Here is a 26,003-nt window from a genome sequence, read left to right on the forward strand (position 1 = left end):
GGGCCCACATCACCCTGGACAGCCCCAGAAGGCTGATTCAGCCTTGGCCGTCAGGAGGGCCACTCTGAGGGACCTTGTGCCCTTTGCTGGGGATCGGACACCAGCCGCCTCAGCCTGGCCTCGGAGCTTGTTAGAAACGCAGACCCTCGGGCCGCCCAGATCTGCTGACCCAGTGTGTGTGGCCACTCACGTGGGCAGAGCCCGCTCTGGAGGGCCCCCCTGAGGGCACATTGAAGAACCCAAGACGGGAGGCAGTCGGACCTGGCCAGGTCCAGGAGGGTGGTGGGCAGGGGCGTGGCCCTCGCGAGGCAGAGGGGCTGGGGAGACGGGAGAAGATGGGTAGTGTCCCGTCCTGTCCGGGGCCTGGCGGGCTGGGGGCTCTCACCCGCTCACCCCCACCTCTGCTTCCCCTGCAGGCCCTGGTGATCACCAACTCGGCCCGCAAGTCCTCCACGGTCGGGGAGATCGTCAACCTCATGTCTGTGGACGCACAGCGCTTCATGGACCTGGCCACGTACATCAACATGATCTGGTCGGCCCCTCTGCAGGTCATCCTGGCCCTCTACCTCCTGTGGCTGGTGTGTGTCTGCGTCGTCCCCTCGAGTGCCCGGGGGGAGGGGGGTGTCTGATAGGAGCCGCCACAGCTCCGCGGTCCCTCTTACTGTCATTGATGTGTTGTTTTCTGGCCCACGAACCCCTTCCTGGACATTCTTGTTGTCCCCGAGTTGTGGGGATCATGTCCTCTTTGATGGCACGGGGTGTGTGCGCATTTGTCTCCCCTTGACGGTGTGTGTGACTAACAACCCTGCAACATGCCCGCCTTGTTCCTCCCACCATAGCCTCTCAGTTGTGACCAGAGTCCCTGATAAGTGCCCAGTGGTGTTGGTCAGGATTTCCCCAGGTGTGGATTTCCCCAGGTGTGGATCTCCCAGAAATCCATCTTTACATCAGCAAATCAGGGGCGTTTGGGAGTGAGCCAGACCTGAAAAGTCCCGGGATCTGTCTTCAGGCATGGATGGATCCAGGAGATCGAGCAGGGTTTTAGGGACTCGGTTCTTTCCCAGGGTCACTGTTTCTTGGCCCCTTTTCCTCTTTGTTCTCAGTGGGATTCCCCAGGCGGCTTTGGCCTTGTACCCTGTTTACCCAGAGCAGAGCCAGAGCAGAGAAGCCTGCATTGCTCTGCCGCCGCCGGTCCTGTCCCCGTCCCTGAACCAAAGTCTGCGGCCCAGGAGGGAGAGGCCTCTTGCTGGCCAGCCTGCCTCAGGTGGGCCTCCCGTTGTGGAGCGGAGTCTGTCCACGGGGACAGAGGGCTCCCAGAGGGCAGAGCTGAGGAGCCTGGAGGCCCGGGCCGAAGCACGTCTGGTCCCTCCCCACCCCTGGCCCTGCCCAGGCCCCTCCTTCCTCCGGGAGGCCCCTCCTCTGCCAGCTGGTCTCCGCCTCCTCGGGCCCTGGCTCCTGTCCTCCTGTTGGCCCTCTTTTCCTTTGCTGAATCCCAGTGGCTTTAGAGTAGGAATCACCTGAGGTACGGCCCCTTCGTCACGCTGCCACATCGGCCGTGTGTGCGCGTGTGTGAGTGTGCGTGTGTGTGTGCATGCGTGTGTGTGTGTGTGTGTGTGTGTGTGCAGGCATACAGCATCTAACCTGTTTTTATATCTCGTGGGTGTAACTCCAAGGCCAGGTACACAGTAGGGACCCACAGGTTATCTGTCAATTTGACTTTAATAGACCATTTTTTTTTGTGGCTACAGAGAGCAAAAGTGAATGAAGTCTTTGTGACAATGAAACTTAAAAGAAAAACGCACGAGCATCTTCCCTTTCTCAGAGCTAGCGGTAGAACGGAGGGCTCCCACAAGCTGGACCACTGAGCTACGCGCCCAGCCTCCAACGCCAGACTTTAAGTGTCTAAATGACCTCCGGGCAGATGCCTGGGGGCGTCTCCGCTCCTTGCAGGACCTCCTGGGGTCAGGGTGTTTAGGGAACGCCCCTCTGAGCGCTGCCTTCAGGACTGGTTTATAAGCCGTTGGGAAAACGGCTTCCTGCCGCCTTTTGCTGTAGGTGGTGGTTTGCAGCTGGGGCTGGTGACATTGGGGCATCGGGGCAGGGTAGTTGTGGGCGGTGGGAGGTTCAGCAGAGCCCTGACCTCACGAGGGACCACTGTGATGGTGAAAAGTGCCTCCCGAGGTTGCCGGGTGTCTCTCGAGGACAGGTGTGTCCCTGCTTGGGACCGCTGCTCGAGACCGCAGTAGGGTTTCTTTTTTCAACATAAACCCAGGAGGGGCCCCGGAACAGGCTGCGCGGGTTCAAATCGTGCCTCTTCTGTTTCCAACTCTGGGACTTGGGAGTGTTTCTCGATGTCCTCTCCTTCTCCGTCTCTAGATCCACGGTGACCATGGCCTCTCATGGTGGGGCTCTTGGGGCAGTTGATCGTTTACGCAGGTTCTGTTCGTAGAGTGGGGCCTGGCAGGGAGAGGTGCGGGGACACTTTGGCTACTGATACTTGCTCTCAGAGTTGCCGCTTCGGTTATGGGAGGGCGTCACCTTCCACCTTGAGGCCAGAGTAGTTTCCGCGGCTGAGGTGGTATGTCGTCATACGGGGTGGATCAGCAGCAGCACTTTCCTAGAACTGGGAGTGGAGGAGGGTGGACACTTGGCTGAGCTAACGAGGCTGCTGTCGTCCTGACGAAAGGGAACACCGGTCACGCTGTCCTGCAGCTCCAGGTGTGGTGCCGCTGAGGAGAGGCCCTCGGGGCTGCGAGCTCAGGTGTCTCCTTATTTGCACAAGAAATTTGGAAGAAGGTTGGAAGACGCAGCTCTGTGTCTCCTCTCAGCTGCTGACCACTTTTCTGGGACAGTTGGTCTGCAGATGGGCTACGAGAACATGTCTGACCTCCTGTCCACCCCTCCCCAGATCAGCCCATGGTCACACCCAGGGCTTTGGTTTATTGCAGCCCAACAACAAGGGACATCGGTGCCGAGGGTCAGGTCCAGGGGAGCAGCCAGCAGCCCTCTCCCCGCGGGGTCCCCTGGGGTGCTCTTGATTCCCCACCAGCAGGTTAGGCTCAGAGGTGGGAGGTGTTGTCCCCACGGGTCTCACCAGGAGCTGGCCACGGAGGCGCCCCCTGTCTCCAGGAGGAGAGCGGGTTCACCATGCGCCGTGCTGGGTGTGAGCCCCTCTTGTCCCTGGTGGTGAACCCCCTCCTGGAATTCAGGCTCCGAGACCCCAGCCACCAGCCGGACTGGTAAGCAGCCTTCAGAGCAGGACGAGCGGCCAGGCCAGCCGCACTGTTTTCTGCCCAGCACCTTAGTCTCTTTTCAAAGGTCCACAGTTTTAGCCAGGCCCGGTGGCCCACTCCTGTCCTCCCAGCAGTTTGGGAGGCTGGGGCAGGAGGATCATGAGTTCAAAGCCAGCCTCAGCAACTCATGAGGCCCTAAGCAACTCAGTGAGACCCTGTCTCTAAATAAAATGTTTTTAAAAAGGGCTGAGGATGTGGCTCAGGGTTAGTAAAGTGCCCCTGAGTTCAGTCCCTGGTAAGGGATGGAGGAGGGAAGGAAGGAAGAAAATCAGTTCTACAGTTGTAAACCCGGCCGGCCCCAAGGGCTTCCCATCAAAGGGATCGTAGACTTGCATCTTCCTAAAGAGGTGGGGGGACCCCGCGGCGGCCGACTCCCAACACCCCGTCACTGGGAAGAAGGAAAACACCTGCCCAGAACTCATTGCCCGTGTGGGGGTGGACGGCCCACGGAGGAGGGTCAGGCCCTGCTCTCTGCTGCTGGCTGAGCCCGGGGCTGTCTCTGTCTCCTCAGAACCTGGGCCCTTCTGTCCTGGCCGGGGTGGCCGTGATGATCCTGATGGTGCCTTTCAACGCGGTGATGGCCATGAAGACCAAGACCTACCAGGTGGGTGTCTGTCTCCGCAGGTGGACCTGGCCGCGGCCTGTCTGCAGGGACGTTGGCCAGGCTCACTCTGCGCAGGCCCTGGGCTCTCAGCCCCACCTGCCCCCGGGACTCGCCCGGGAGCTTCAGCCGCTGCCTGGGCTCCTTCCTGGGGCTCTGTTCACCAAGCGCGCTGGGCGCTGGGGTCTGGGAAGGCTCCCCGGTGGTCCTGGGCAGCCCGGGAGAGCTCCTAAGACAGGCCGAGTGGGCTCCGGGCATGCTTTATCGTAGAGCTGCTCATTTCTTATGTTTGTGTTTGCAAGAGTTGAGTAACAGTGACCCTCTGCACAGCGCTCAACTTGGCTTTTAGAGACAGTGTGGATTTCTTAAGCTTTTAAATATACAATAACAGAGCGAGTGCTTTCTTGTTATGAAATAGTTCAGATAACAGGGATTATAGGGATTAGAGGGGGGTGCCCTGTTCCCTCTCAGCTGCTGTGAGCACACTGACACAGAACCTTCTAGAACTGTCTCTGCATTCATACTCACACCTCATTAACCACACAGTCAGGCCTGGTGGTATCTGTGTGCTCCTCGGGGACCCTTCCGTGTTGCTGAAGGCTCCCCCACATGACCCAGGGTGACCGTGGCACTGACTGGGTGGTCCTGTGTGAGCAGCAAATCACTGAGCACTTGTAAAACGCTCAGAAGAAATGCCTGGCGGGGGCTGGGGTGGACCGTGGTGAGCACTGGCCTCGCACGCAAAGGCCCTGGACGCTTACCCGCCCCAGGAGGGAGAAGGACAGAGCCAGGCAGGTGACAGTGCCAGAGGGCGTTAAAGTACGTGACAACCTGAGACGGGCCCCTGCTGGTCAGAGCAGTACCAACCACGAACTGTCTAAAAGTAAGAAAAGGGACCCCCGTGTTTGGATCAGCCGAGTAGGGCCCGTCCCTTCTACTCTGGCCACCGGGGGGTGTTTGCCCCTTTACCCCTCGGTTCTGACTTGAGTGGCCTTCTCTAAAGGCCATGGGACGTGGCTGAAGCACGTCACGGCGGGTCCTTTGGCATGGTCTCAGGTGATGGCCATGTTGAGGGTGGCGGTCAGGGCGCATGGCCCGTCCCCGGTGCAGTGTTGACCACCCTTCTCCGTGAAGGTGGCCCACATGAAGAGCAAGGACAACCGGATTAAGCTGATGAACGAGATCCTCAACGGCATCAAGGTGCTGAAGCTCTACGCCTGGGAGCTGGCCTTCAAGGACAAGGTGATGGCCATCCGGCAGGAGGAGCTGAAGGTGCTCAAGAAGTCCGCCTACCTGGCGGCCGTGGGCACCTTCACCTGGGTCTGCACACCGTTCCTGGTGAGTGGGGCCGGCTGCTCCTGGGTCACGTGTTCTTTAAGGGTTGCTCGTCTCAGGGAGGGTCTCCCCAATCACCTGTTCGTGAGCTGCCGCACCCCAGCCCCCTTCTATTTTACTCACAGCCCTTTACAGCTTCTGGGCAGCCAGTTAAGGAACCAGTGCCCTCCTTCCTGAGCCCTTCTCTTAGCTGAGCTGGGCGCGGTGGTGCACGCCTGTCATCCCAGCGGGTCGGGAGGCTGAGGCAGGAGGCTGGCGGGTTCGAGGCCAGCCTCAGCAACTCAGCGAGACCCTGTCTCAAGATAAAATAAATAAAAAGGGCTGCAGATGTGACTCGGTGTTAAAGCACCCTGGGGTTCAGTCCCCAGTGCCGTGTGGGCGTGTGTGTGTGTGTGTGTGTGTGTGTGTGTGTGTTTAGAGAAAAAGACTGCGTCTGTGCTGAACGTGTGGACTTTCTCCATGTCATTGTCCCCTGAACAGTGCAGTATAGCAGCTGGTGACAGAGCGTTTACCGTCAGGTATTCTGAGCTTCCAGAGATGATCTAGTGCACGCAGGCAGACGTGGACAGGCCACCTGCAGACACTGTGCCCCTTCATACCAGGGACTGGAGCACCCCTGGATTTCAGTATCTATGGGGGATCCTGAGCCAGTCCCTGTGGGTGCCGGGGGGTGACTGTGGTTTCTGGAAGTTTCTATGACCTGAAACCACACATTTTCCTGATGAGGAGCCTTCCTGTCGGGGTGTGCGTTCCGACGCTGGCTCTGGCGGGCTCCCCTCGGCTGTCCCTGAGCCTGAGCTGAGGACACAGAGCTCGAGGTGGAGCCTTCAGAGTGACTGGAGGCTGCTGCACACACACAGCTGGCCCAGCTGGACTCGGGACATCTGGGCAGGGCCTGATGCCTGCACTCTGACCTCCAGATGCCGCTGGTGCTGTCTGGGCCCCGCCGGGCCAGCCGGATGCGCGATCGGTGGACGGCAGGCAGTGTCGGCCTGGGCTGGCGGGCAGTGTCGGCCTGGGCTGGCGGGCAGTGTCGGCACTGCCAGGCTTTTAGAAACGCAGGGTCTCGGGCCTCGCCCCAGGTGAACTGAAATGGAACCTGGATTTCAGGAAGCTCTGAGGGTGGTTTGAAATCTTGAGAGACACCAGCCAAAAGCTAGCTGTGGGCAAGCTCTTCCATAAAGGGTCCCTGGTGACAGTTTCAGGTGTTCTGGGCCTCGTGGTCTCTGTCACTGTGCTCCTCACCCCTGGGCAGGGCAGGAGCAGCCGAGGGTGAGGCTGCAGTGGTGCCGTGGACCTGCGTTCTCGCCCACGTATGTGACTTGCGTGTTCTCAGTATCCTTTTTGATCCCATAAGCATTTAAAGATGCAGATCCACCCCGGGCTCGTGGACGGCCTGTAGACAGGTGCGGGCCTGGGCCGTCGCGGGCCAGCCCCTGGCGGAGGACCGGAGTGTTCTTCTCCGCGTCTGCTTACCCGCCACGCTCCTCCTCAGCTCAGGTGTGACCCGAGGCCCTCCCCGGCGCTGGACCTCCTCAGGAACCCTGATGACGTTAAGTCACGGGTGCAGGGAACCGGGCTGCATGCTGTGTCCCACCCTCACGGACGACGTTCAGTCCATCAAGACAGACTTTCCCCCGAGTTAGGGTCCGCAGCCCTCCCGGGCCACACCAGTGGGTTGGTACCGGCACAAGAGGGGACCTCCCTGTGGTGTTCTGGGACTCTGGGTCCTCGAGTCCCTTGGGTCCCCAAGGTCCCTCTGGGCCCGGGGCTGGAAGGCGTGCTGTTGGGTCCTCTCTGCGTCTCTGTCCCTCAGGCTGCCCTGGCAGGGTGGGCCGGGCAGAGGGACCTCTCTGAAATTAGAAGTGACATCACGGCGGACCCTAGTTACGGGGGATTTGTTTTGTTATTTTTCTTGACATTAGAGTCGTGCGTCATGCCCAAGGGAGGTACTCGCTTCTGTATTGCGATAAGTTGTGCATCGTCACCGTGTCATAGCGCGGGGGATGGAACCGGGGCCTGCCCCAGGCTGAGAAGCCCCCCCGACACCCCCCCCAGCTCGGCCAAGCATACGCTTAAAAGGCAGGAAGAAGCGCTCGCGGTCAGCACCCCGGACTCCAGATGGCCTACACAGGCAGCATTCAGCCTCCGTGCGGTGGACACGGGGCCCAGTCCCCTTTGTTTCCCGAGCAGGGCAGGATGGCGGCAGCATCCCGGCCCCACCCCCTGGGTGTCAAGTAGTCCCTTGCCCCGTGCTCCCCAGCTGGGACAGTCAGAAGTGTCTCCAGATGTTGGCCGATGTCCCCTTGGGAGCAGAATACCCCGAGCTGGGAACCAGAGGTCCCTGGTGAAGGCCCTGACCACACCAGTTCCTCGAGCGTTTCCAGAGCCCCATGTGCGGGCGGTGCGTCAGTCCCTCAGTCCTTACAGTGGTCTATCTCGTCTCCCTTCCCGCTGCGACTGCACATGGTGCAGAAGTCGTGCTGCTGAGGACGGCCTCAGAGGCCGAGGTCTGCGGCCAGCACGGGGGTGGGGGGGTGGTGACGAGCTCTGGTGTGGGGGGTTCTCGTGACCCTTGGCTCTGCCTGTCCTTAGGCGGAACCTGTGGTTTCCAGGGTGTCACCAGAGTGCACGCCGGCCTCTGCTTTGTCACTTCCTGCCCTGGGCTCCAGGGAAAGACGCTGGACAGCATAAGTGGCCGTCCTTGACCCTGAACTTGCCTCTCGGTTTCGGGGCAGGTGGGGCAGGGTGGAGGCCCCGGCTTTGAGGGACGGAGGTTTTGGAGCTGCTGGGGCGGGACGGAGCAGACGGGCCTGGGGTCAGCTGGGGGCCGTGGCCCTGCCCGAGGCCCTGCCCGAAGCACGGGGCTCTGACTACATTAGGATAAAGTATGCGGCCTGTGCTGCTGGGCGGGCCGCGGGGGCTCTCCACAGCGGATTCCTGCGCTTCAAGGGTGACGCCGTGTTTACCCGGCAGTGGGTGATGGAAGCCAGGCCCAGGAGGCCGGGGCCACTGAGGATGCCATCTGGTGGCCCATGGGACCTGGCATCTCTCACGTCCCCCTCGCGCACTGTCCTAAAACAGCCGCGGTGGGCGCTCAGCATTTTCCATCTCGGATGGTTGGTGGGCGCCTCGCCTGTGTCTCCTCCAGTGGACAGGTGTCCACGTGTGCACAGGTGTCCACGGGCGAGTCTCTGTCGTCCTTACGCTGTGTCTCCAGAGCGGGGGACTTGGCACATGGTGCACCGCGTGAATCTGCAGAGGAGGGGAGGAAGGCTTGAATGAACCCAGGAGCCGTCTTGCCTGGACGGAAGCCTAACCCCGTCACCCAGAGCAAGAAGGGGGCAGGTTTTGAGGGACACGAAACCAAAAGGTCGAGGCAGGTACCTGAGAGCATGGCTGGGGGTTGCAGGCACGGCTGGATCTAGAGGCTTCCGAGGGGATGTTGGGGTCACTCGCTGTCTCTCAACTCTGCTTTCTCCATCGTGGTTTCTTTGCCCCTCAGCCACCCCTACAGCAGAGAGCGGCTGCCCCCCACTTTCTGGGTGGGGTCTCACACCATTTTGTGGCTCCATGATATTCTGCTGCGTGGCTATACGTAGAGGATTTTAAGTGAAGAGTGTCTCCGGGTTGGGGCTAGGGGGTCCACGAGGACTGAATGACCGTCAGGTGACATCCCGACGTCCCCCCGAGCTGCGACTGGGTAACGGTGATGTGGTGGATATTTTTATTTCAAAAAGCTGGAAGAAAGGATTCTAGTTTTCTCCATAAGGAAACGGTCAATGTCTAACCTGAATCCAGGCGTCACGCGGTGTGCACGGGTGTCCCCGCACCCCCCCGGCACCCGTTGGTGACTTTTTATGTATCAGTTAAATTCTTTTTAAATGTTAAAAAGAAGAAACCACAGTTCCCTGTGTCAGCAGCCAGTGTGTCAGCCTGCTCAGATGTGTGGCTGTCCCGGGGACCACGTGTCCCCTGTCGGTGGCCTTTGGAGCTCCTCCCCTCCCCCTTGGCCCTCGCCTCCGGCGGAGCTGGCTGGACGGTGTCACCGGGAGGAGAACCAGCCCTACTTGCTGGTGCTGGGCTCTTGCGCCCGGGGTAGATAGTGGGGTCTTCGGGAGAACGGCCCGAGGAGGGGCCCTCTGCCCAGGGGCACTGTCTTGCCACCAGCAGTCCTCAAAGGCCTGTCCTGAGCCCCATTTCACAGACAGGAAAGCAGAGCCTCGCTCAGAGAGGGGAAGTGAGACTCCCAGCGCCACACAGCAGAGCCGTGGAAACATGCAGCTTAGCTCTGCAAAACCCTGCAGCCGAGGGCTGAGCAGGGCCGACACCTGAGGGCTCAGCGCGCCTCTGCCCACCTCTCAGTGGTCGGCCCTGAGCTCCGAGTTCACGTCCCCCAGGGAAAGCCGTGGAGGGCCGTAGGACCATGGCTGAACGGGGGACAGAGCTTGTTGCCCACTGCCGGGGTCCCAGGTTTGCCAAACTGCCCGTGATGCCGTGTCCTGGAACAGCCCGCCATCCCGCTGCCTGGCCCTGCCGGGATCCCAGCAGCGAGGAAGGGACCCACCGACCCAAACCCACCAGCTGCTGTCCCCCTCCTGGGCCGGGCCGCCCCCCGGGACTGTTCAGGGCTTTCCCACCACCCATCTGGGCAGGGGCAGGTGGTCTCTGCGTGTGGGTGGGCACCAGCCGGCCGTGGGCGAGGCTGACTGTGTAGGTGGGAACAGGAAGGGCTGCCCCAGGACCCGGCCTGGGCTGTTGGGTTTCTTTTTTTTTTTTCTCTTTAAACGTTCCTTTTGCCGGGCGTGAAGTCATATCCTGTATAAGCCAGAGGACCTCGAGGGTCTGCCCTCTGCGTTTTACACACCAGACAGCTGAGTCCCTGGGAGAGGAAGTGAACTTAAGGTCGTGCTGTTAGTCATCCTTGCATCACTGTGACCAAAATGCCTGACAGGAACAACTTAGAGGAGGGGAAGTTGATCGGGGGCTCCCGGTTCTGAGGTCTCAGGTCATAGACGGCCCTCTCCGTTGCTCTGGGCCCAAGGCAGCCAGCCGTCATGGGGGAGGGCCCGGTGCAGGAGAGGTGCTCAGCTCACGCAGGTCAGGAAGCCGAGGGGAAGAGGGGACGGGGCCGCGGGGCAGATGCGCCTTCCCTGGGCAGCCCCCAGTGACCCCCTCGTGCAGCCCCCTGCTCACAGTCACCGCCTGGGTCATCCATGCCATAGTCCATGCCACCCAGCACGGGCTGCTGGGGTTCCAGCTCTCGCCGCCCAGTCCTCACTCTGAGGTCGCTGCACTGAAAACGCAGGGGAGTTGGGGCTCCTCACAGCTGAGCCATCATAGTTGTCCTCCGGGTCCCTAAACACCAGGGATGGGTCTAGTCCCTTCAAGGAGCTGGCGTTTCAGTGTAGGAGACGGCGACTGTGTAGCGTCCCTGCACAGGTTGGGCAGGTGTCCCGAGGACCTGGGTCGGGTAGGCAGCACAGCAGGGCTGTTCTGGGCCTGGGGTGGGCGCAGCTCTTGGAGGCCAAGAGGGAGTGACCAGGAGATGGAGATGGGGTGGCCTCAGGCAGAGGGGGCTGCAGGCCCAGGCCAGGAAGGACGCGCCTGGTGTTGAGCAGTGACCGCAAGTGCCTCGTCCCCGACCCAGCTGGTGGGAGGCCAGGGCGTTGGCCCCGTCGCTGGCTGCCCCGGGGAAGGCCTGCCTCTTGCTCAGCTCTGGGGACCCTGCTGCAGGTGGCCCTGTCGACCTTCGCCGTCTACGTGACCGTGGACAAGAACAACGTCCTGGATGCGCAGAAGGCCTTCGTGTCCCTGGCCCTGTTCAACATCCTCCGCTTCCCGCTCAACATCCTGCCCATGGTCATCAGCAGCATCGTGCAGGTACCGGGTGGCCGGTGGGGACCCAGCCAGGCACCGTCCTCCCCGCAGGTCAGGGCCTGCCTTGCGCTCCCGTAGGCCCCGGGGGCTGGACGAGGCCTGGACATGGGGCTGGACGAGGCCTGGACATGAGCCGTCCCATGATTTCTGTTGGGCCCCAGAGGAAGCGTCCCCTGGTGCTCTTGACCAAGCCCTGGCTTGAGCCTCTGAGACGGCTCCAAACGCAGCGAGCTTTCCCGAGCTCTGGGGGCCCTTTCCAGAATGTTCTCTCCCGCCCTGACCTAGCCTGTCTCCTCCTAAACTGCAGCTCTGGACCCGCTTGATTGATTTTGCACCCCCCATAGGCCTCAGTCCCTCCAGCCCCCTCCCCTGGCCCTGCAGGCTCCCGGGGGTCCTGTGGTGGCCGCGGGCAGAGGACAGGCTCCTGCTGCATTCCCGCTGCCCCTCCGCCACTTCCCTCCATCGCTGTGTGCAAATCCACTTAAATCCCATTTGTAGCCCCACAAACGGATCACCCCGAAGATGGGGTTGTGCCGCTCTGGTTAGGCTTTGCCGGAATCAGAAAACCCTTCCTGTGAGGAGGGACCCCGAGGAACAGTGTCCCCCAGGCCTGGTCCCCGTCCCTGGGGCCCACAGCCCCGTTTCTCCCCCTTCACCTCCCCAACCCTGACCCCCTCCGCTCCCCTCTGTTTCTTTCTTGGCTGAAGAATTCTCAGGCAGGTTCGGAACCTCTCCCTGGGCCCTGAACACCGGCCTGCCCTTCTCTTGACGCAGTCCCAGCACCATTATCCTCCCAAACGCCTGCCCACCGCGACTTAAAATAACACCGTCCCTGGGGTTTGCAGGGGGAGGGGCGAGCCCTTGGCGCCCTGGTGAGAGTCGGGAGGCCCGGCCTCCTGCCTCGGGGTCAGGTCCCTGGAGTCCCTTTTCATCGAGGCCCTCCCCGTCCCCGCGTCCTTCTGTCCTTCCGTTCTGCTGCCTCTGTGGGCTCTGGAGGGGCAGGAGGAGCCCAGGCTCCTCTTGCTCTTTGCAGTGCAGCTGCCCTGGGGCGGGGGAGGACGTGGGAAGCCGCTGACATCCAGCCTGGCCGCCTTCTGTGAAAGTAACGATGCCCTGTAATTGCCTCCACGTAGGCGAGCGTCTCCCTCAAACGCCTGAGGATCTTCCTCTCCCACGAGGAGCTGGAGCCCGGCAGTATCGAGCGGAGGCCACTCAAGGACGGTGGGTGCCATCGGCGCTGGGTCGTGCACAGCGGCCTGCCTGCAAGACCCCAGCGAGCGAGGCTGAGCAGGGGCCACCTCCTGGAATCCCCCGGCCCCTCTTATCTCCTGCCCCAGGCCCTTGGACTTACACTTCTGCTCCTCCCTGGGAGGTGGCCTCGGGTCACTCCCCTTGTCAGGTTCCAGGCCCTAGAGCTTGGTTCTGTTGTGGGTGGAGAAGCGGCCGTGTCCCCACCCCCAGCTGTGTCCTGTGGGCCTGAGCCCCCCGTTCCCCCTCTGGATGGTGGGTTGGAGACCCTTTCTCTGGCAGGGTGTGTCTCTGTGGGCTTGCTCATTCTGTGGACAGTGGACACAGGACACTCTCCCGCCAGTCCCCTCGAGCAGGGATCCTGTGTTGGAACTCGGTGTCTATGAACGGCACCAGCCGCAGTGACCCGATCACTCTGTGACGCCCCTGCCAGGCACGTTCATTTCCAAAGGTGTCCGCCTACCGACGGACCCAGTGCTCAGCACGGCCCGGGCAGAGGGTCCACTGGAACCTCCGGTTTTGCAGATGAGGAAGCGGCTTGCGTAACTAGACGGCTCCGCCCTCGGGGAAGTCGGGCCCAGCCCCAGCCCCAGCGGTTGGAGGAGTCTGGCCCCCCCCCATCACACCTGGGCCTGCTGGCTCCTCCCCATGAGGACGGTCCTGTGGACTGTGGTGCCCAGCGTGCTCCTGGCCACGCCCACTAGATGTGGCAGCTCCCACCCCGGTTCTGATGACCAGTGTCTCTGATGTCCCGCGAGGTGCCCCTGCGGAGGGCCACTGCCCACGGGGTGCTGGCATCCTGCTCCCTGCCCCTGAGCACCAGGCGTCCTACAGGAGGTGGGGGCAAGGCCACGGGCTCCCCCGGGGCCATGTTTCTCTGTGAAACGGGCCTTGACCCCAGTGGCCAGGGCCGTTTCCTGCACTGATGTTGTTCTCGGCCTCTGCAAGGGTCAGGGTCCCTGGTCAGGGCCACGCAGCCCTCCTGCTCCCTGGGGTGTCCGCCACGGTCTCTGCGACCACCTTGGCAGCCCAGGTCCCAGGGTCCTCGGCGGCTCCTGACTGTGGTGACTTCCAAGGCCTGGGAAGAGCCCTTGAGTGGCATCGCAGAGGCCCTGGGTGCACCCCCAGAGCCACACAGAATCTAAGAAAAACCCGAGCAGCTTCCTCCCAGAAAAGCAGAGGGGGACGGTCAGCTGGGCTGACGGGAGCGTCTCCTGCCCCAGGCCTGTTTCTTGGTGCTGGGGGGAGTTAATTCTTCACTTGACAACTGGGGGGGGGGACGCTCTTATCCCCAGAGGTTTAAGTGGCTCCTGGTGAAGAGGCGTTTCCCAGGGAGACGGGGAGTAAACCGAGAGCCGGGGAAGGGTAGATGACCACCAGGGTCCCCTGGGAGCCACACTGTGGGGGCTTGTCCTACCTGGCCCCACCCCAGCCCGCCTGCCCCACCTCTGCTTGTTCTGAGTGGACTGTGGCTGGCATCCTGCAGCGGTGGGCCCGCGGGCCGGGGGTATGCTGGGGACACGGAGAGGCTGCCAGGGGGTGGGGACAAAGACCCACCTTGGACCTGAAGGCCCCGTGGGTGCCGTGCCAGCCGTTGACCTCGGCTGCTGCTTAGAGCTGCCCAAGCCGTGAGACAGTGGGCAGGGGTCCCGAGCGTGGGGTGACCTGGGTCCCCCTCCCCGCAGGCGTCGGGATGGGCCAGCTTCCAGTCCCAGAGGGCGCGTCCACCTCTCTTGAGGTTCCTCCAGAGCTGGGGTTGGTGTCCTGTTGAGAGAGCTGATGGCCTTTCTAGATACAGCCAGGGGCCCCTGGGGTCCAGCGTCTGAGGTCAGACCACCGATGAGAAAGAGAGGGCACTCTGCTCGGGACACCACCCCAGCCTGACTGTCCCCTCTGGTGTCTTCCAGGCAAGGGGACGAACAGCATCACTGTGGAGAACGCCACCTTCACGTGGGCCAGGGGCGAGCCGGCCACGCTCAACAGGTGAGGGGCCTGGGCACATGTGGCGCAGAGCACTGTGGGCAAAGGTGGATGCAAATCCAGCCACTCGCCACCTCTGTGGCCTTGAAGAGGTCACTTTCTGAGCCTCAGTTGACCCATCAGGAACACAGGTCCAGCCACACAGGCTCAGGCTGCCCCCAGGAGCAGACAGGTGCGCCTCTCATCGTCAGCAGTGGCACCCTTGCCCAGGCGGGTGACAAAGGGGAATTTGGGGTTCCCATAGCTGAGTAGCTCCACTTTCAGGTCTGGTGTGATCCAGGGTCTCACACGGTGCCATCAGAACTCTGTCCCCCTTTGGCTTCGCGTCCCTCTGGGCTGCTCCTCTCAGAAGAGTGTGAGGACAGAGGCCCCAGCTCTGGGGCACGGCTTCCCTCAGCAGGGGACCTGCCTGCCTCTCATTGGTCCCTATCACGTCACTTACCCCTCCCTGAGCCAGTCACGGGCCTGCAGGGCCGAGGCGGGGGAGTGACCAGGCTGGTCCAGGGCGGTCTTGCCTCAGCCCACCCCCAGCACTGCCCACCTGCCCTTGTCTTTCCACCACACCAGGGTCGGTGTCGGGGAATGGCCCCGTCCCCCCGGGCAACTGTCAGGTGCCCCTTGTCCCCTCCTGACTGGTGACCTTGATCAGCAGCCTCTTTAGGGAGTCCCCAAAACCCAGGGCCAAAGGGACCTTTGAAGAGGCCAGATTTCCCCCTGTGCCTCCAACAGCTGCCCCCACTGGGGTCAGCTTGGAGCTGTCATTCATCAGGCAGGGGACAGGCCCTTCTGGGGAATCCCCACCCACGTCTGCCTGTCCCTTTTTACCTCCCGGAAGACCCGTGGTCTAGGAAGTCCCTCCTTAGGTGTAACTTGAGTTCTTCCTGTGTTCCTACCTGTCCATCTCCTCCTGCTGCATGCTCATCTGGGCTGGGCCCTCCTGCCCTCCCCCAGTCTCAGGGCCCTCCTGTGCCAGTCCCCTGCTGCCCGGGGACCCCAGACCTTCCTCCACTCAATCCCTCCCTCCCTTTGGCCTGTGAGAAAATTCCAGGGCTCAGTTGGAAGTGTCCTGTTTCGGGGGACGGCATGGCCAATGTCCCCAGACACGGCTCTTGGTCCCTCACCCTGGGGCCTTTGCCTCACACCTGGAGCCCGGGCCGTTCCTGGGGCGCAGACCGGGTGGGGGGGAGGTGGGCCCCGCATCTCTCCCTGCTCTGGGGACCCAGGCGCGGTGGCCGGGTTGGCTGGCTGAGGCCGGACGTGTGGTGTCCTTGCAGCATCACCTTCTCCGTCCCGGAAGGTGCCCTGGTGGCCGTGGTGGGCCAGGTGGGCTGCGGGAAGTCCTCCCTGCTGTCCGCCCTGCTGGCCGAGATGGACAAGGTGGAGGGGCTCGTGGCTCTGAAGGTAAGGCGGGGGCGGGGAGCAGAAGCCGTGCCCCCCCGTCCGTCCCTCTGTCTGTCCCCCTGTCCGTCCCTCTGTCTGTCCCCCTGTCCGTCCCTCTGTCCGTCCCCCCGTCCGTCCCCCCGTCCGTCCCCCTGTCTGTCCCTCTCGCTGCTCTCCCCCTGGCCGCCCCAGGGGACTGGGGTGCGTGTCCTTTATTATTGTGTTGGGGAAACGGCTGGTGGCGGAGCGGCCACAGCCCTGGAGGGGACTCCGGCCTCACTCCCTGCCCGTGCGGCTCAGGGGACCGGCCTCCCAGTAATGGGCGTCCCTCGCCGGCTTCCCCAGCATTTACAGGCATTTACAGGCTGCCCGGTGTAGAGTTTTCTGGTGTAAACGACCGTAGTTCTCCACGGGGTTCCGGCAGGAAGCTCGGAGTGTGATAAGGAGAGGAACCGGCTCCTTTTACGAGGCCTTGGAGAGTTCTGCAGAGGGACGTAGGGGTGGGGGCGCTGACCAAGCTCCCCAAGGCCAGGAGGGGGAGGGGACTCTCTCCCAGGCCTCACCCTCAGTGTCCCCAGGCTGCGTCACTCGCCCGTCACGGCCGGGTCCTAGTTCTGCCTAGTGGCTGGGATCCTTCTGAGGACGGACTCACTCCAGTCCCCAGCGTCCCCTCCCCACCCCCGGCCTCTCCTCCACCGGCAGAGGACAGGATTTTGCTTCCAGTTCCTCCCTGCCCTTAGAATGGCAGCTGTTAGAACAGTGCCTGCATACAGTAGGCGCTCAGTCTGTGTGCAGCGAACACTCGCACTCCTGGCCCGCTCTCCCCGTCTGCCCCCTCTGGTGCCCGAGGTCTCTCTGCACCTTGCTCTTGGCTGTGGCTCTTCCTCTCGTAAACACACCTTGGCGGTGTGACTCCTGGGAGCGCGTCCCCAGGGCCCAAGGGGCAGTCTCAGGTCTGGTTTGGCTGAATTCTTGGCGTGGCCGGGAGACCAGGGCACGGAGCGCCCCGGGAAACCCCCCAGAGAGAGCCCCGGGATCCGGAGCCGGGTTCCCGTGCCGTCCCTTCCCCGAGAACCGTCTTTCCGGCTGCAGAAATGAGCCCCTCGAGTTCTGACACCCCCTTTCCTGCAGCGGGGTTTGCTCCCAAGGTCTTGCAGGATGTCTGGGGAACACGAGCCCCAGGCCCCGCCCACCAGGGACGGTGACCTTAGCAGAGGCTCTGAGAAGTCCTGCAGGGAGAGCAGGGTTGGACCTCGTCTGGGCAGCTGTCCCAGGGTGCCCGAGAGACCGCACCCCCCAGCCGGGGGTCTGAGTTAACGACTTTAGCTGTTATTTTGAGAAATGCTGTCGTTGCTTTGAAGTCCGTGTTTTAAAGCCAGAGGAGCTGGAGTCCGGAAAGGGACACCTCACGTCTTGGCCCTCTGCTCTGCCATCTGGCTCAGCAGCACTGTCCCCTGGAGCTGCACTGCTGATGGTGGGCCAGACGGTTATCTTGCCGGCTGTTTTGCCCTGGGGGGGCGGCGTGCTCAAAGCGTAAAGTCTTGATTTTTTCCAGGTGTTTCTCTGGTGTGGCCTGCGCCTACCTTGTCTGAATTGCCCGTGGGTTTTAGGGCCAAGACTTTCTGACGTTCTGCCTTTTACCGGTTAGGATATCGCAGCCAGCAGTTTGATCATTTATCTGAGCGTTTAGATCAGAGATGGAGCTTCCGGTTCCCACGCCCGGCCTTGTCCCTAGGAATTCCTTGACTTCAGAACCCTTTTAGCAGGGCACCGTGGTGCACGCTTGTAATCCCAACGACTTGGGAGGCCGAGGCAGGAGGATTGCAATTTGAAGGCCAGCCTCAGCAACTTAGCAAGGCTAGAGGCAACTGAGCGAGACCCTGTCTCAGAATTAAAAATCAAAAAGGGCTGGGGATGTGGCTCAGTGGTTAAGCGTCCTCAGGTTCAGTCCCCAGTTTCCCTCTTGGTGAAGCGTCTGGTGGGGGTGAGCTGGAGGACTCTCCTGGCAGGGGCTGGGCCGGCTCTGAGCTGTCCGTCACCTCCGTCCCTGTCTCGCCCCTCCCTCGCCACGCAGGGCTCGGTGGCCTACGTCCCCCAGCAGGCCTGGATTCAGAACAACTCCCTCCGTGAGAACATCCTGTTCGGGCGTCCGCTGCGGGAGCGCTACTACAACGCCGTGGTGGAGGCCTGCGCGCTCCTCCCCGACCTGGAGATCCTGCCCAGCGGGGACCGCACGGAGATCGGCGAGAAGGTCAGTCCAGTTCGGCACTGGCCCCCGGGTCCGTCGACTGCGGCTGCCCGAGGAGGAGCCGCGGGGTCCTAGTGGCTCACACATTGAACCCTCGCTGCTGTGAGTCAGCCCATGGCCGTCCCAGGCAGGGCTCCCCGGGAGGCCCTGCTCCAGGGCACCTGGGCACTGTCACGGTCACGTGTCCACCAAGCTCCTTGCCAGGACGAGATGTGGGAGGAGGTGTTCGCTCCTCATGGCCACAGACCCTGTCAGGGCGGTGATAGGAGCAGTGCTGTCGCTGACGCTGGGCACTGCCCACGCGCCAGGCCCTAGGCTGGACATTTCTTGCCCATTTTATCCTCACAGCAAGCTCAGGAGTGGGGTTGGCTCTTTTCCCCATTTAGTGGTTGAGGAAAGAGGCACAGAGAGGCTAAGGGACTTGCCAAGGCCACACAGCCAGGGAGACCTGGAGAGGGGGCTCTGTGTCCTGGTCTCACCCGCTGCATTTGTCATCAGGGAGCTTTGGTTATCCCCAAGTGACCGTGTGGGTCCAAGGCCTGGGCCTCCTGGGGGCCTCTCAGTCCGTCCTTCTTGAAGAGTGTCCACATCTGACCCTGAGCGACTCCTGACCGTCCCTCTCTAGGGACACTCTGGAGGGAGACAGCGCCCGGCTCAGCTTGGGCCCAGCGTCTGCCCTGGACAGTACTCAGAGGCTGAAGGGACTGTCAGAGGGGACCAACAGCCAGGACCCCCCCTCAGAGAGCAGTGGCCGTCTCCCAGGACGGGGCTGGGCAGTTACCCAGCGGGTGTCCACACGATGGCCTAGCCAGTCACGTCATGGCCTTGGGCCATCTGTGGTGGGGACACGGGCTGCTGCTGGTCCTCCCAGTGAGTAGAGCCCAGGCCTGGACTCAGCGCCCAGGATGGAGGCCGCCCTGGCCGTGTGGCTCCCCCAGTGACCCATAGATCAGATCCAAACCCACTAGGACCGTCGGCCACGGTGGGCACCGCAGCAGCCTCGCTGTGACGTCACGGCCGTGTCCCCTGGTGCCGCCCACCAGACTGGAAGATCCAGGGCCTGCCTTGAGCGCTCACTAAGGCCAGGCGCCCCCCCAGCCACCCTGTCACCCATCTTCCAGGAGGGGCCACCCTGGCGCCCACAGTCACATCCTTGGTCTTTGGGGGGCTGCCGGTGGGACCCAGGACGCTCCTGCCCTGTCTCACGCTGAAACAGCCCCGTGGCCTGTCAGCACCCAGCGGGTGGCCCTCCAGAGTCTTGGGGTTTCTCGGGGACCCACCCTCCGCGTTGTCCCCCCAGGGCGTGAACCTGTCCGGTGGCCAGAAACAGCGCGTGAGCCTGGCCCGGGCCGTGTACGGAGACTCCGACGTCTACCTCTTCGACGACCCGCTCTCCGCCGTGGACGCGCACGTGGGGAAGCACATCTTCGACAACGTGGTCGGCCCCAAGGGCATGCTGAGGAGCAAGGTGCTGCTCGAGGGAGGGCGGCCCGCTGGGGGCTCCGGGCGGGGTGACCTGCGGTGGGCCTGTCCTGCCGTGGGCCTGTCCTGCCGTGGGCCTGTCCTGGGTGGGGCCTGTCCTGGGTGGGGCCTGTCCTGCCATGGGCCTGTCCTGGGTGGGGCCTGTCCTGCCGTGGGCCTGTCCTGGGTGGGGCCTGTCCTGCCGTGGGCCTGTCCTGGGTGGGGCCTGTCCTGCCGTGGGCCTGTCCTGGGTGGGGCCTGTCCTGCCGTGGGCCTGTCCTGGGTGGGGCCTGTCCTGCCGTGGGCCTGTCCTGGGTGGGGCCTGTCCTGCCGTGGGCCTGTCCTGGGTGGGGCCTGTCCTGCCGTGGGCCTGTCCTGGGTGGGGCCTGTCCTGCCGTGGGCCTGTCCTGGGTGGGGCCTGTCCTGCCGTGGGCCTGTCCTGGGTGGGGCCTGTCCTGCCGTGGGCCTGTCCTGGGTGGGGCCTGTCCTGCCGTGGGCCTGTCCTGCCGTGGGCCTGTCCTGCCGTGGGCCTGTCCTGGGTGGGGCCTGTCCTGCCGTGGGCCTGTCCTGCCGTGGGCCTGCCCTGTGGTGGGGCCTGTCCTGCCGTGGGCCTGTCCTGGGTGGGGCCTGTCCTGCCGTGGGCCTGCCCTGTGGTGGGGCCTGTCCTGCCGTGGGCCTGTCCTGGGTGGGGCCTGTCCGCAGCGCCTTTCCTCGACCACATGCCTGCTGCCCCTGCCACTCCCTCTGGCCTTCACCCAGCTGCTCAGGAGGCTGAGGCAGGAGGATTGCAAGTTGGAGGTCAGCCTCATCAACTTAGTGAGGCGCTTAGCAACTCAGCGAGACCTGGTCTCTAAATAAAATACAAAACAGGGCTGGCGTGTGGCTCAGCGGTGAGGACCTTGGGCTCAACCCCTGGTACCAAACCCCATTTAGATCGGAGCCCTGCTGCCGGGCCTGCCTCTGCCTTCTGCAGGGCCTGCCCTCCCTGCTGCGTCCCCCATCGCGGTGCAGCTCCCCGTCTCCTGTTGGTGGCTCCTGGAGCCCGGGGCGGCGTCTGGGCTGGTTCTGTCCCTCACGAGGCCCAGCGTCTGGCCCGCGGCGAGCTCTGCTCACCCGTGGAGGCCGGAGCTCCCGTGTCACCTGGCTCCGGCTTCCCAGCCAGCTCTGCCATCCGGGGCTGGTGACGCCCAGGTCAGGCTGTCCCCGCGTGTGCTGACGGCCCGGGTCTCCGCTCTGCCCGCAGACTCGGATCCTGGTCACACACAGCATCAGCTACCTGCCGCAGGTGGACGTCATCGTGGTCATGAGCGGGGGCGAGATCTCCGAGATGGGCTCCTACCAGGACCTGCTGGCCCGCGACGGGGCCTTCGCCGAGTTCCTGCGCACCTACTCCAGCGCCGAGCAGGACCAGGCCCCGGAGGACGACAGTAAGGCCCGGGGGGCGTCGGGGTGGCCACGGGGGTGCTGGCGGAGGGCGGGTGGGCGACGGTCAGGAGCGTGCCGGAAGGCGCCCCGCCTGGGGTGGAGTGGACAGGGGTCGCAGCTCAGGCCAGGCGGGGGCCTGCAGATGGGCACAGCTGCCCAGGGCCGGGCCTTCCTGCAGGGGAGGACGAGGACAGTGCTGCTGACAGTCCCCTGGCAGGCTCGGGTCCACGGGCCTGGGTGACCTCAGCCTGTCCTTCGCCCCCTCTGAGCCTGCTTCCTCGCTGACGAGGCAGGGGACAGCAGGACCACCCGCTGTGGGGCCCTAATGTGGTGACCCGCCCGAGCCTTCGGCCCACGCTGTGCCCCGTGCTTCAGAGGCGAAGGATAAACAATAGCTCTGGTGACAACCCTGGAGGGTGACGACCCTGGGGTCTGCCGGGTCACAGTAGAACTGCCTGTTCCCAGCCACCGTGTCTAGCCTGTCCCCAGGCTCTCAAGTGGGCAAGTCTCAGGGGCACCCTTCCATCTGGCCAGGGCAGGCTGGACGTCCGAGGTGCTCTTCCCTCTTGCTGGTCAGTTCCGAGGTTGGGGGTCGGTCTGCAGCCCCCTCGGGTGCCCTGTGTTCCCGTGGCCCTCTGGCGTCTCGGGGACCCGCGGCTCGCCTCCCGCTCTGGCCCGTGGTGTCCTGGAAAGGGAGGCCCCCGTTGGTCTAGAGGACCCGGCTACACCCGGCTCAGCCTCCCGCCCGCCCTGCCCCGGCCTCCAGGAGAGGACGCGAGGGGCTCCCTGGGACTCAGGGCTTGTTCCTTCCACACTGTCCCTTTTGTCCCCAGTGGTCTCAGATGGACTTCCCGGGGTGGGCTGCAGGGAGCCCACCACACAGCTGCCCGGGGTGGAGCTGACCGCAGGGTCTGCGGGGGCCACGGCCCAGGGGCTTGGGTCGCTGAGGAAGGGTCCGTGCTGCTCGCTCGGTCCTGCGGGGATTTATTAAGCACCAACTGTATGTCAAGTTCTGGTGATGTCTTTGGAGGGCTGCCACCGAGGGCCACCACTGGGTGGCTCCGATGACAGCTGCCTGCTGTCCCACATGCTGGAGGCAGGGAGTCTGAGGGGAGGTGGCAGCGGGCTGGGCCCCTCCTGAGGCCCGAGGAGGCGTCCAGGTCTCTCCTGACTTCTGGGCTCCCCCCTGCTGCACCCTGCTGTCCCCACGTGCCCCGCTCTAGGGCATTTAGGGTTCCCAGGGCAGCTGGCCCGTGGAGGAGGCCCCCGCGTCCCCGTGACCTCACCTCCTGCCGAGACCCTGTCTCCAGGAGCAGCCGCGGCCTGAGGTACGGGGTTGGGACTTCAGCAGACGGATTCTCAGGGGTGACGTCAGTTGACACCAAGAGCTCAGGAGAGCCACAGGCCACGGGGAGCAGCCTGGTGTCTCAGGGGGACGCTGGGCGGGGACCGGGGCAAGAGTGGCAGGTGGGGGGGGGTGGGCCGCAGGACCAGCGCGAGCACCGTTTGTTTAAGAAACAGAAGGGAGGCCGGGCGGCCAGACCAGGTGTGCAGGGGCGTCGGGGCACGGGAGGGCAGCGGGGGTGGCCCTGCAGGGTCTGCACCCCAGGAGTTTGGGTTTGGGCCTACATGAGTGGGGAGCCACGGAGTGTCAGGGAGAGGCAGCAGCTGGCCTCGGGACCCACGGCGGCTGCCAGCAGCCCGCCCCGATTCCTCTGATTTCCTCGCCCAGCAGCGTGTCATCTAGTAGAGAAGGTCCTTCCTGCTCCTCTGTGGGTGCGTTTCATTCCTCTGGCCGGGTGGCACACGGAGCCGTCCTTAACAGGGTGGCCCTGGAAGGCCCCGTCCCGTTAGCTTTGGCCACCTCTCAAGCTCCTCCTCTTTGGGGACACTTTTCCTGGTTGGGTCGCGGGTCTCTTTTGGAACCCGGGCTGCAGCGGGTGGGCGGGGACGGACGCTCGGTGTGGTGGCCGAGATGGGTGGCGGTGCTGGTTTCTGGGGGACCCGGTGCTGACTCTGCGTGAAGAGGGGCCCCCGTCCACGCGGCCACCTTCCCACTGGGCAGAGCAGCCGGGTGGCTCTGGTCCCGCTCCTCTGTGATCGTGGGTCCGTCTGTGCTCGCTGCGGACCCGGGGACACTCGCTGCAGACCCGGGGACACTCGCTGCAGACCCAGGGACACTCGCTGCAGACCCAGGGACACTCGCTGCGGACCCGGGGACACTCCCTGCCGACCCGGGGACGCTCGGGGACAGGCCGCCCTCCCTTCCTCTGCCCCTCCCCCACCCCACCAGCTCCTCCTGACGCCCAGCAGCCGCGGGAGCCCCTCCTGGGGACGGCCGTGGCTGGCAGCTGCCCTCTTCTGACGACGGAGGACCTTGGGAGCTAGGCTGGCCGTCCAGGCTGGGCAGGCCGCCGGTCAGCTCCGTTTTTGGTCAAAACCGAGGCGTCGGCTGTAACGCAGTTGAGCTGGATTCTCCCTCCAGGGAGGCCGGCCTTGCTGGCCCTGGTCTGGGCTGAGTTCCAGAACCTTCTTGAGCAAAGAGACGTTGGCATAAACGGGAGCCGGAGGTGCCTGCTCTGAGGGCGGCCGCCCCACGGTCCAGGCTCAGCTCTGGGGGACCTGGGGGACGTCCCTTGACCGACGGCTTCCTGGGCTCAGCTGTCTGGGAGGCATCTTCCTGCCGAGCTGTCCCCTGTGCTGTCCCCCGCTCCGTCCCGGCTTCCTTCGTGACCCGCTCTCCACGTGGCAGGCTCTCCCCCCTTGGAACTTGGGTCTCAGGGTGGCCGTTGTGCACCTCTGTGTCCCCAGGGCTGAGAGCAGTGCTGGGCGCAGGGTGGCTACGCGGTATGTGCCGAGTAAGGGGGTGAACGGGTGACACTGATTCCCCGGGGCACCCACTACCGCGGGTCCGATCTCAGGTTCCCAGGGGACAGGGACGGCGGCAGACCCGCCAGGACCGGTCACCCAGGGATCCTTGTCCTGTGGCCACCTGGCTGGGACTCGGGGGCCCCCGCTGTTCCTAGTCCCCCAGTGGAGAAGGTGGGCAGCTGCAGAGGCCACCGTGGGAGGAGAAGCCTGTCGTGAGGTGGGGAGCTGCAAGGTCCCTGAGCTGGGGGGCGAGGGAAGGCTGGGCAGCCCTGTGGGCGGTGCTCCCTGGAGGGCCCAGCTCCCCGTATGTGCGTGAGCGCCAACTGTATGGGAAGTCCTGCTTGGTGTCACACCTCTTCCTGCAGGACGTGTCTGTCTGGTTTGGGGGGTTTCTACGGTTGTTTCTTTAATTCGAAAAACAAAACTGACGTCAAGGAAATGATCAACCCTTTGCTTCTCTGTCCTGGCTGTGCCTGGCATCGTCTGCCCAACGCGGTCATGAGCGCCCACGGCTGCAGGTGCCCCAGCAGCCTCGCCCACGGCGTGCTGCCTGCACCCAGGCCACCTGTGAGCCTGGTCAGCTCCCCTGCTTCCCAGGGTGGGCTGCTCTTCTGGCTTCACAGATGAGCTAGTTGAGGCCCAGAGAGGTCTCCCGCCTCCTCAGGGTGCACAGCCAGTTACTGAGAGCATGTCCCTTTGTCCCCGCTCTCTGACTGTGCTGGACCTCAGAGCCCTGGACATGGCTGGGTCCAGGGCTGGGCCCAGGGGCAGCTGTTCATTTGTAACTGCCCCCCCCACCCCGTGATTCACTCACAGCCAGACGCAGACCCCCGATGTCCCTGGCGGTGGAGAGCTCCCTGGGCCAGGAGCCCCTGCCCTCTGCCCTTCTGTCCTGTGGCCCCTGTGGCCCCTGTGGCTGTCCCCTTGGCCTGGGGTTTGCATTCTGCACTTGTCCATGTCCCAGCAAGTTCCTGGGGTCACCCTGGCATGCTGCTGGCTGTGTCCCCAGTTGGAACCTCTCTCCTGGGTCCCCTCCCATCTGTCTGAGACCAGCCCTTGAATGGCGCTGAGTTCTGTCTGTCTGTCTGTCTCTCCTCCCTGGCGCCGTGAGCCGTGTCTGAGTCGGGTGACCCTCGACGCTGGATGGGTCCTTCCTGGCCCCAGCCGTCTCCGGCTGCCGCGCCCCACGGTGGCCTTGTTGGTGTGGACGTACTAAAGGGCCTCCTCCTCACTGACCCTGGGGTCTCCTGTGACCTGGCCACCAAAGGGGTGACTCCCACACTGCAGGGCCTCTGCCTGGTGGCTGGCACCCCGTCACACTGGTCATTTATTGGGGCGCTCAGGGGACCGCAGGGCTCGGCCTTCCCCCGTGGCTCTGTCCCACTGGCTGAGCCCCACAGTGCTGGCCTGGGTCTCACGGTGCCAGCCCAGGGGCCTGCTGAGGGGCCTTCCACGAGTGGCCAGGCACTGTCCCTGCCCCGGGGCCTGGCTCAGGGTGGGGCAGCCCCCGACTCCCTGAGCTTCCCAGGGGACAGGCCACCTGTGGTCTCCCGGCCGAAGCCACCAGTGGTCTCTGTCTTTTGCTGTCCCCTTTCGTGCTTTGGGAGTCCCAGCTGTGCCCGTTTCCTGTCTCCTGCCAGGGCCGACGGGCAGCAGTGGTCCAGGGAAGGAGCCAAAGCCGGTGGAGAACGGGACCCTGGTGCCGGCCGCCGCGGGGAAGCCGGTGCAGAGGTGAGTGGGGTCACCGTCCCGTGTGCTCCAGGGGACCCTCTGTCCTGCCTGCCCAGGGAGAGAGACAGGACAGGGCCAGCTGCTCTGCCTGTGCCCTTGGCCTTCCCCTCAGCCCGGGGACCTTGCTTTCCCAAGTGGAGGCCTCCGCCCCACCTGCCGCTCTTCCTCCGCGGCACGGCTCCTCCGGGCCTCGTGGTGGAACTGTCTGTCCCCACGTCTGACGTTGGGTCCCCTCCTTGGCACTGGGCGAGGGTCTTTGCTCGGGTCACCTGGAGCAGCCAGGACCTTCGAGCTTGGTGAACCAGCGTCTGACTAGACACAGAGCCTCAGCGACCGCGGCTTGTGCTCCCCACGGAGCCTGGTGCCCCACGGCCCTGCAGGGTCTCTGACCCAGAGGTGGTGACAGACCTCGTCTGCCCATTGCATGAGAGCTGCCCACAGTCACGTGGCGGGAGAGAAGCTGACCTTGAACTTGGCCCGGGCCCAGCCGAGGTTCCCCAGGGATGACGTCAGCCGTCCTGCGAGAGGCTTGGGGAGCTGTGGTCGACCT

The 26,003-nt window shown here is 63.8% G+C and overlaps 1 protein-coding gene across 1 annotated transcript in view; it reads left to right on the forward strand.

Annotated features, from left to right (window-relative positions):
* Positions 1-26,003, forward strand: part of Abcc1 (ATP binding cassette subfamily C member 1 (ABCC1 blood group)) — a 94,085-nt gene that overhangs the window by 51,776 nt on the left and 16,306 nt on the right. The window contains exons 10-20 of the mRNA XM_027940941.2: positions 417-578; positions 3,805-3,897; positions 5,029-5,232; positions 10,966-11,112; positions 12,243-12,330; positions 14,265-14,340; positions 15,612-15,738; positions 17,792-17,968; positions 19,266-19,433; positions 20,670-20,853; positions 25,363-25,453. Of these exons, the coding sequence (XP_027796742.2) occupies positions 417-578; positions 3,805-3,897; positions 5,029-5,232; positions 10,966-11,112; positions 12,243-12,330; positions 14,265-14,340; positions 15,612-15,738; positions 17,792-17,968; positions 19,266-19,433; positions 20,670-20,853; positions 25,363-25,453 (1,517 nt within the window). The remainder of the gene's footprint in view (positions 1-416; positions 579-3,804; positions 3,898-5,028; positions 5,233-10,965; positions 11,113-12,242; positions 12,331-14,264; positions 14,341-15,611; positions 15,739-17,791; positions 17,969-19,265; positions 19,434-20,669; positions 20,854-25,362; positions 25,454-26,003) is intronic.

This window comes from Marmota flaviventris, chromosome 19 (genome assembly GCF_047511675.1).
Source record: "Marmota flaviventris isolate mMarFla1 chromosome 19, mMarFla1.hap1, whole genome shotgun sequence".
NCBI lineage: Eukaryota > Metazoa > Chordata > Mammalia > Rodentia > Sciuridae > Marmota > Marmota flaviventris.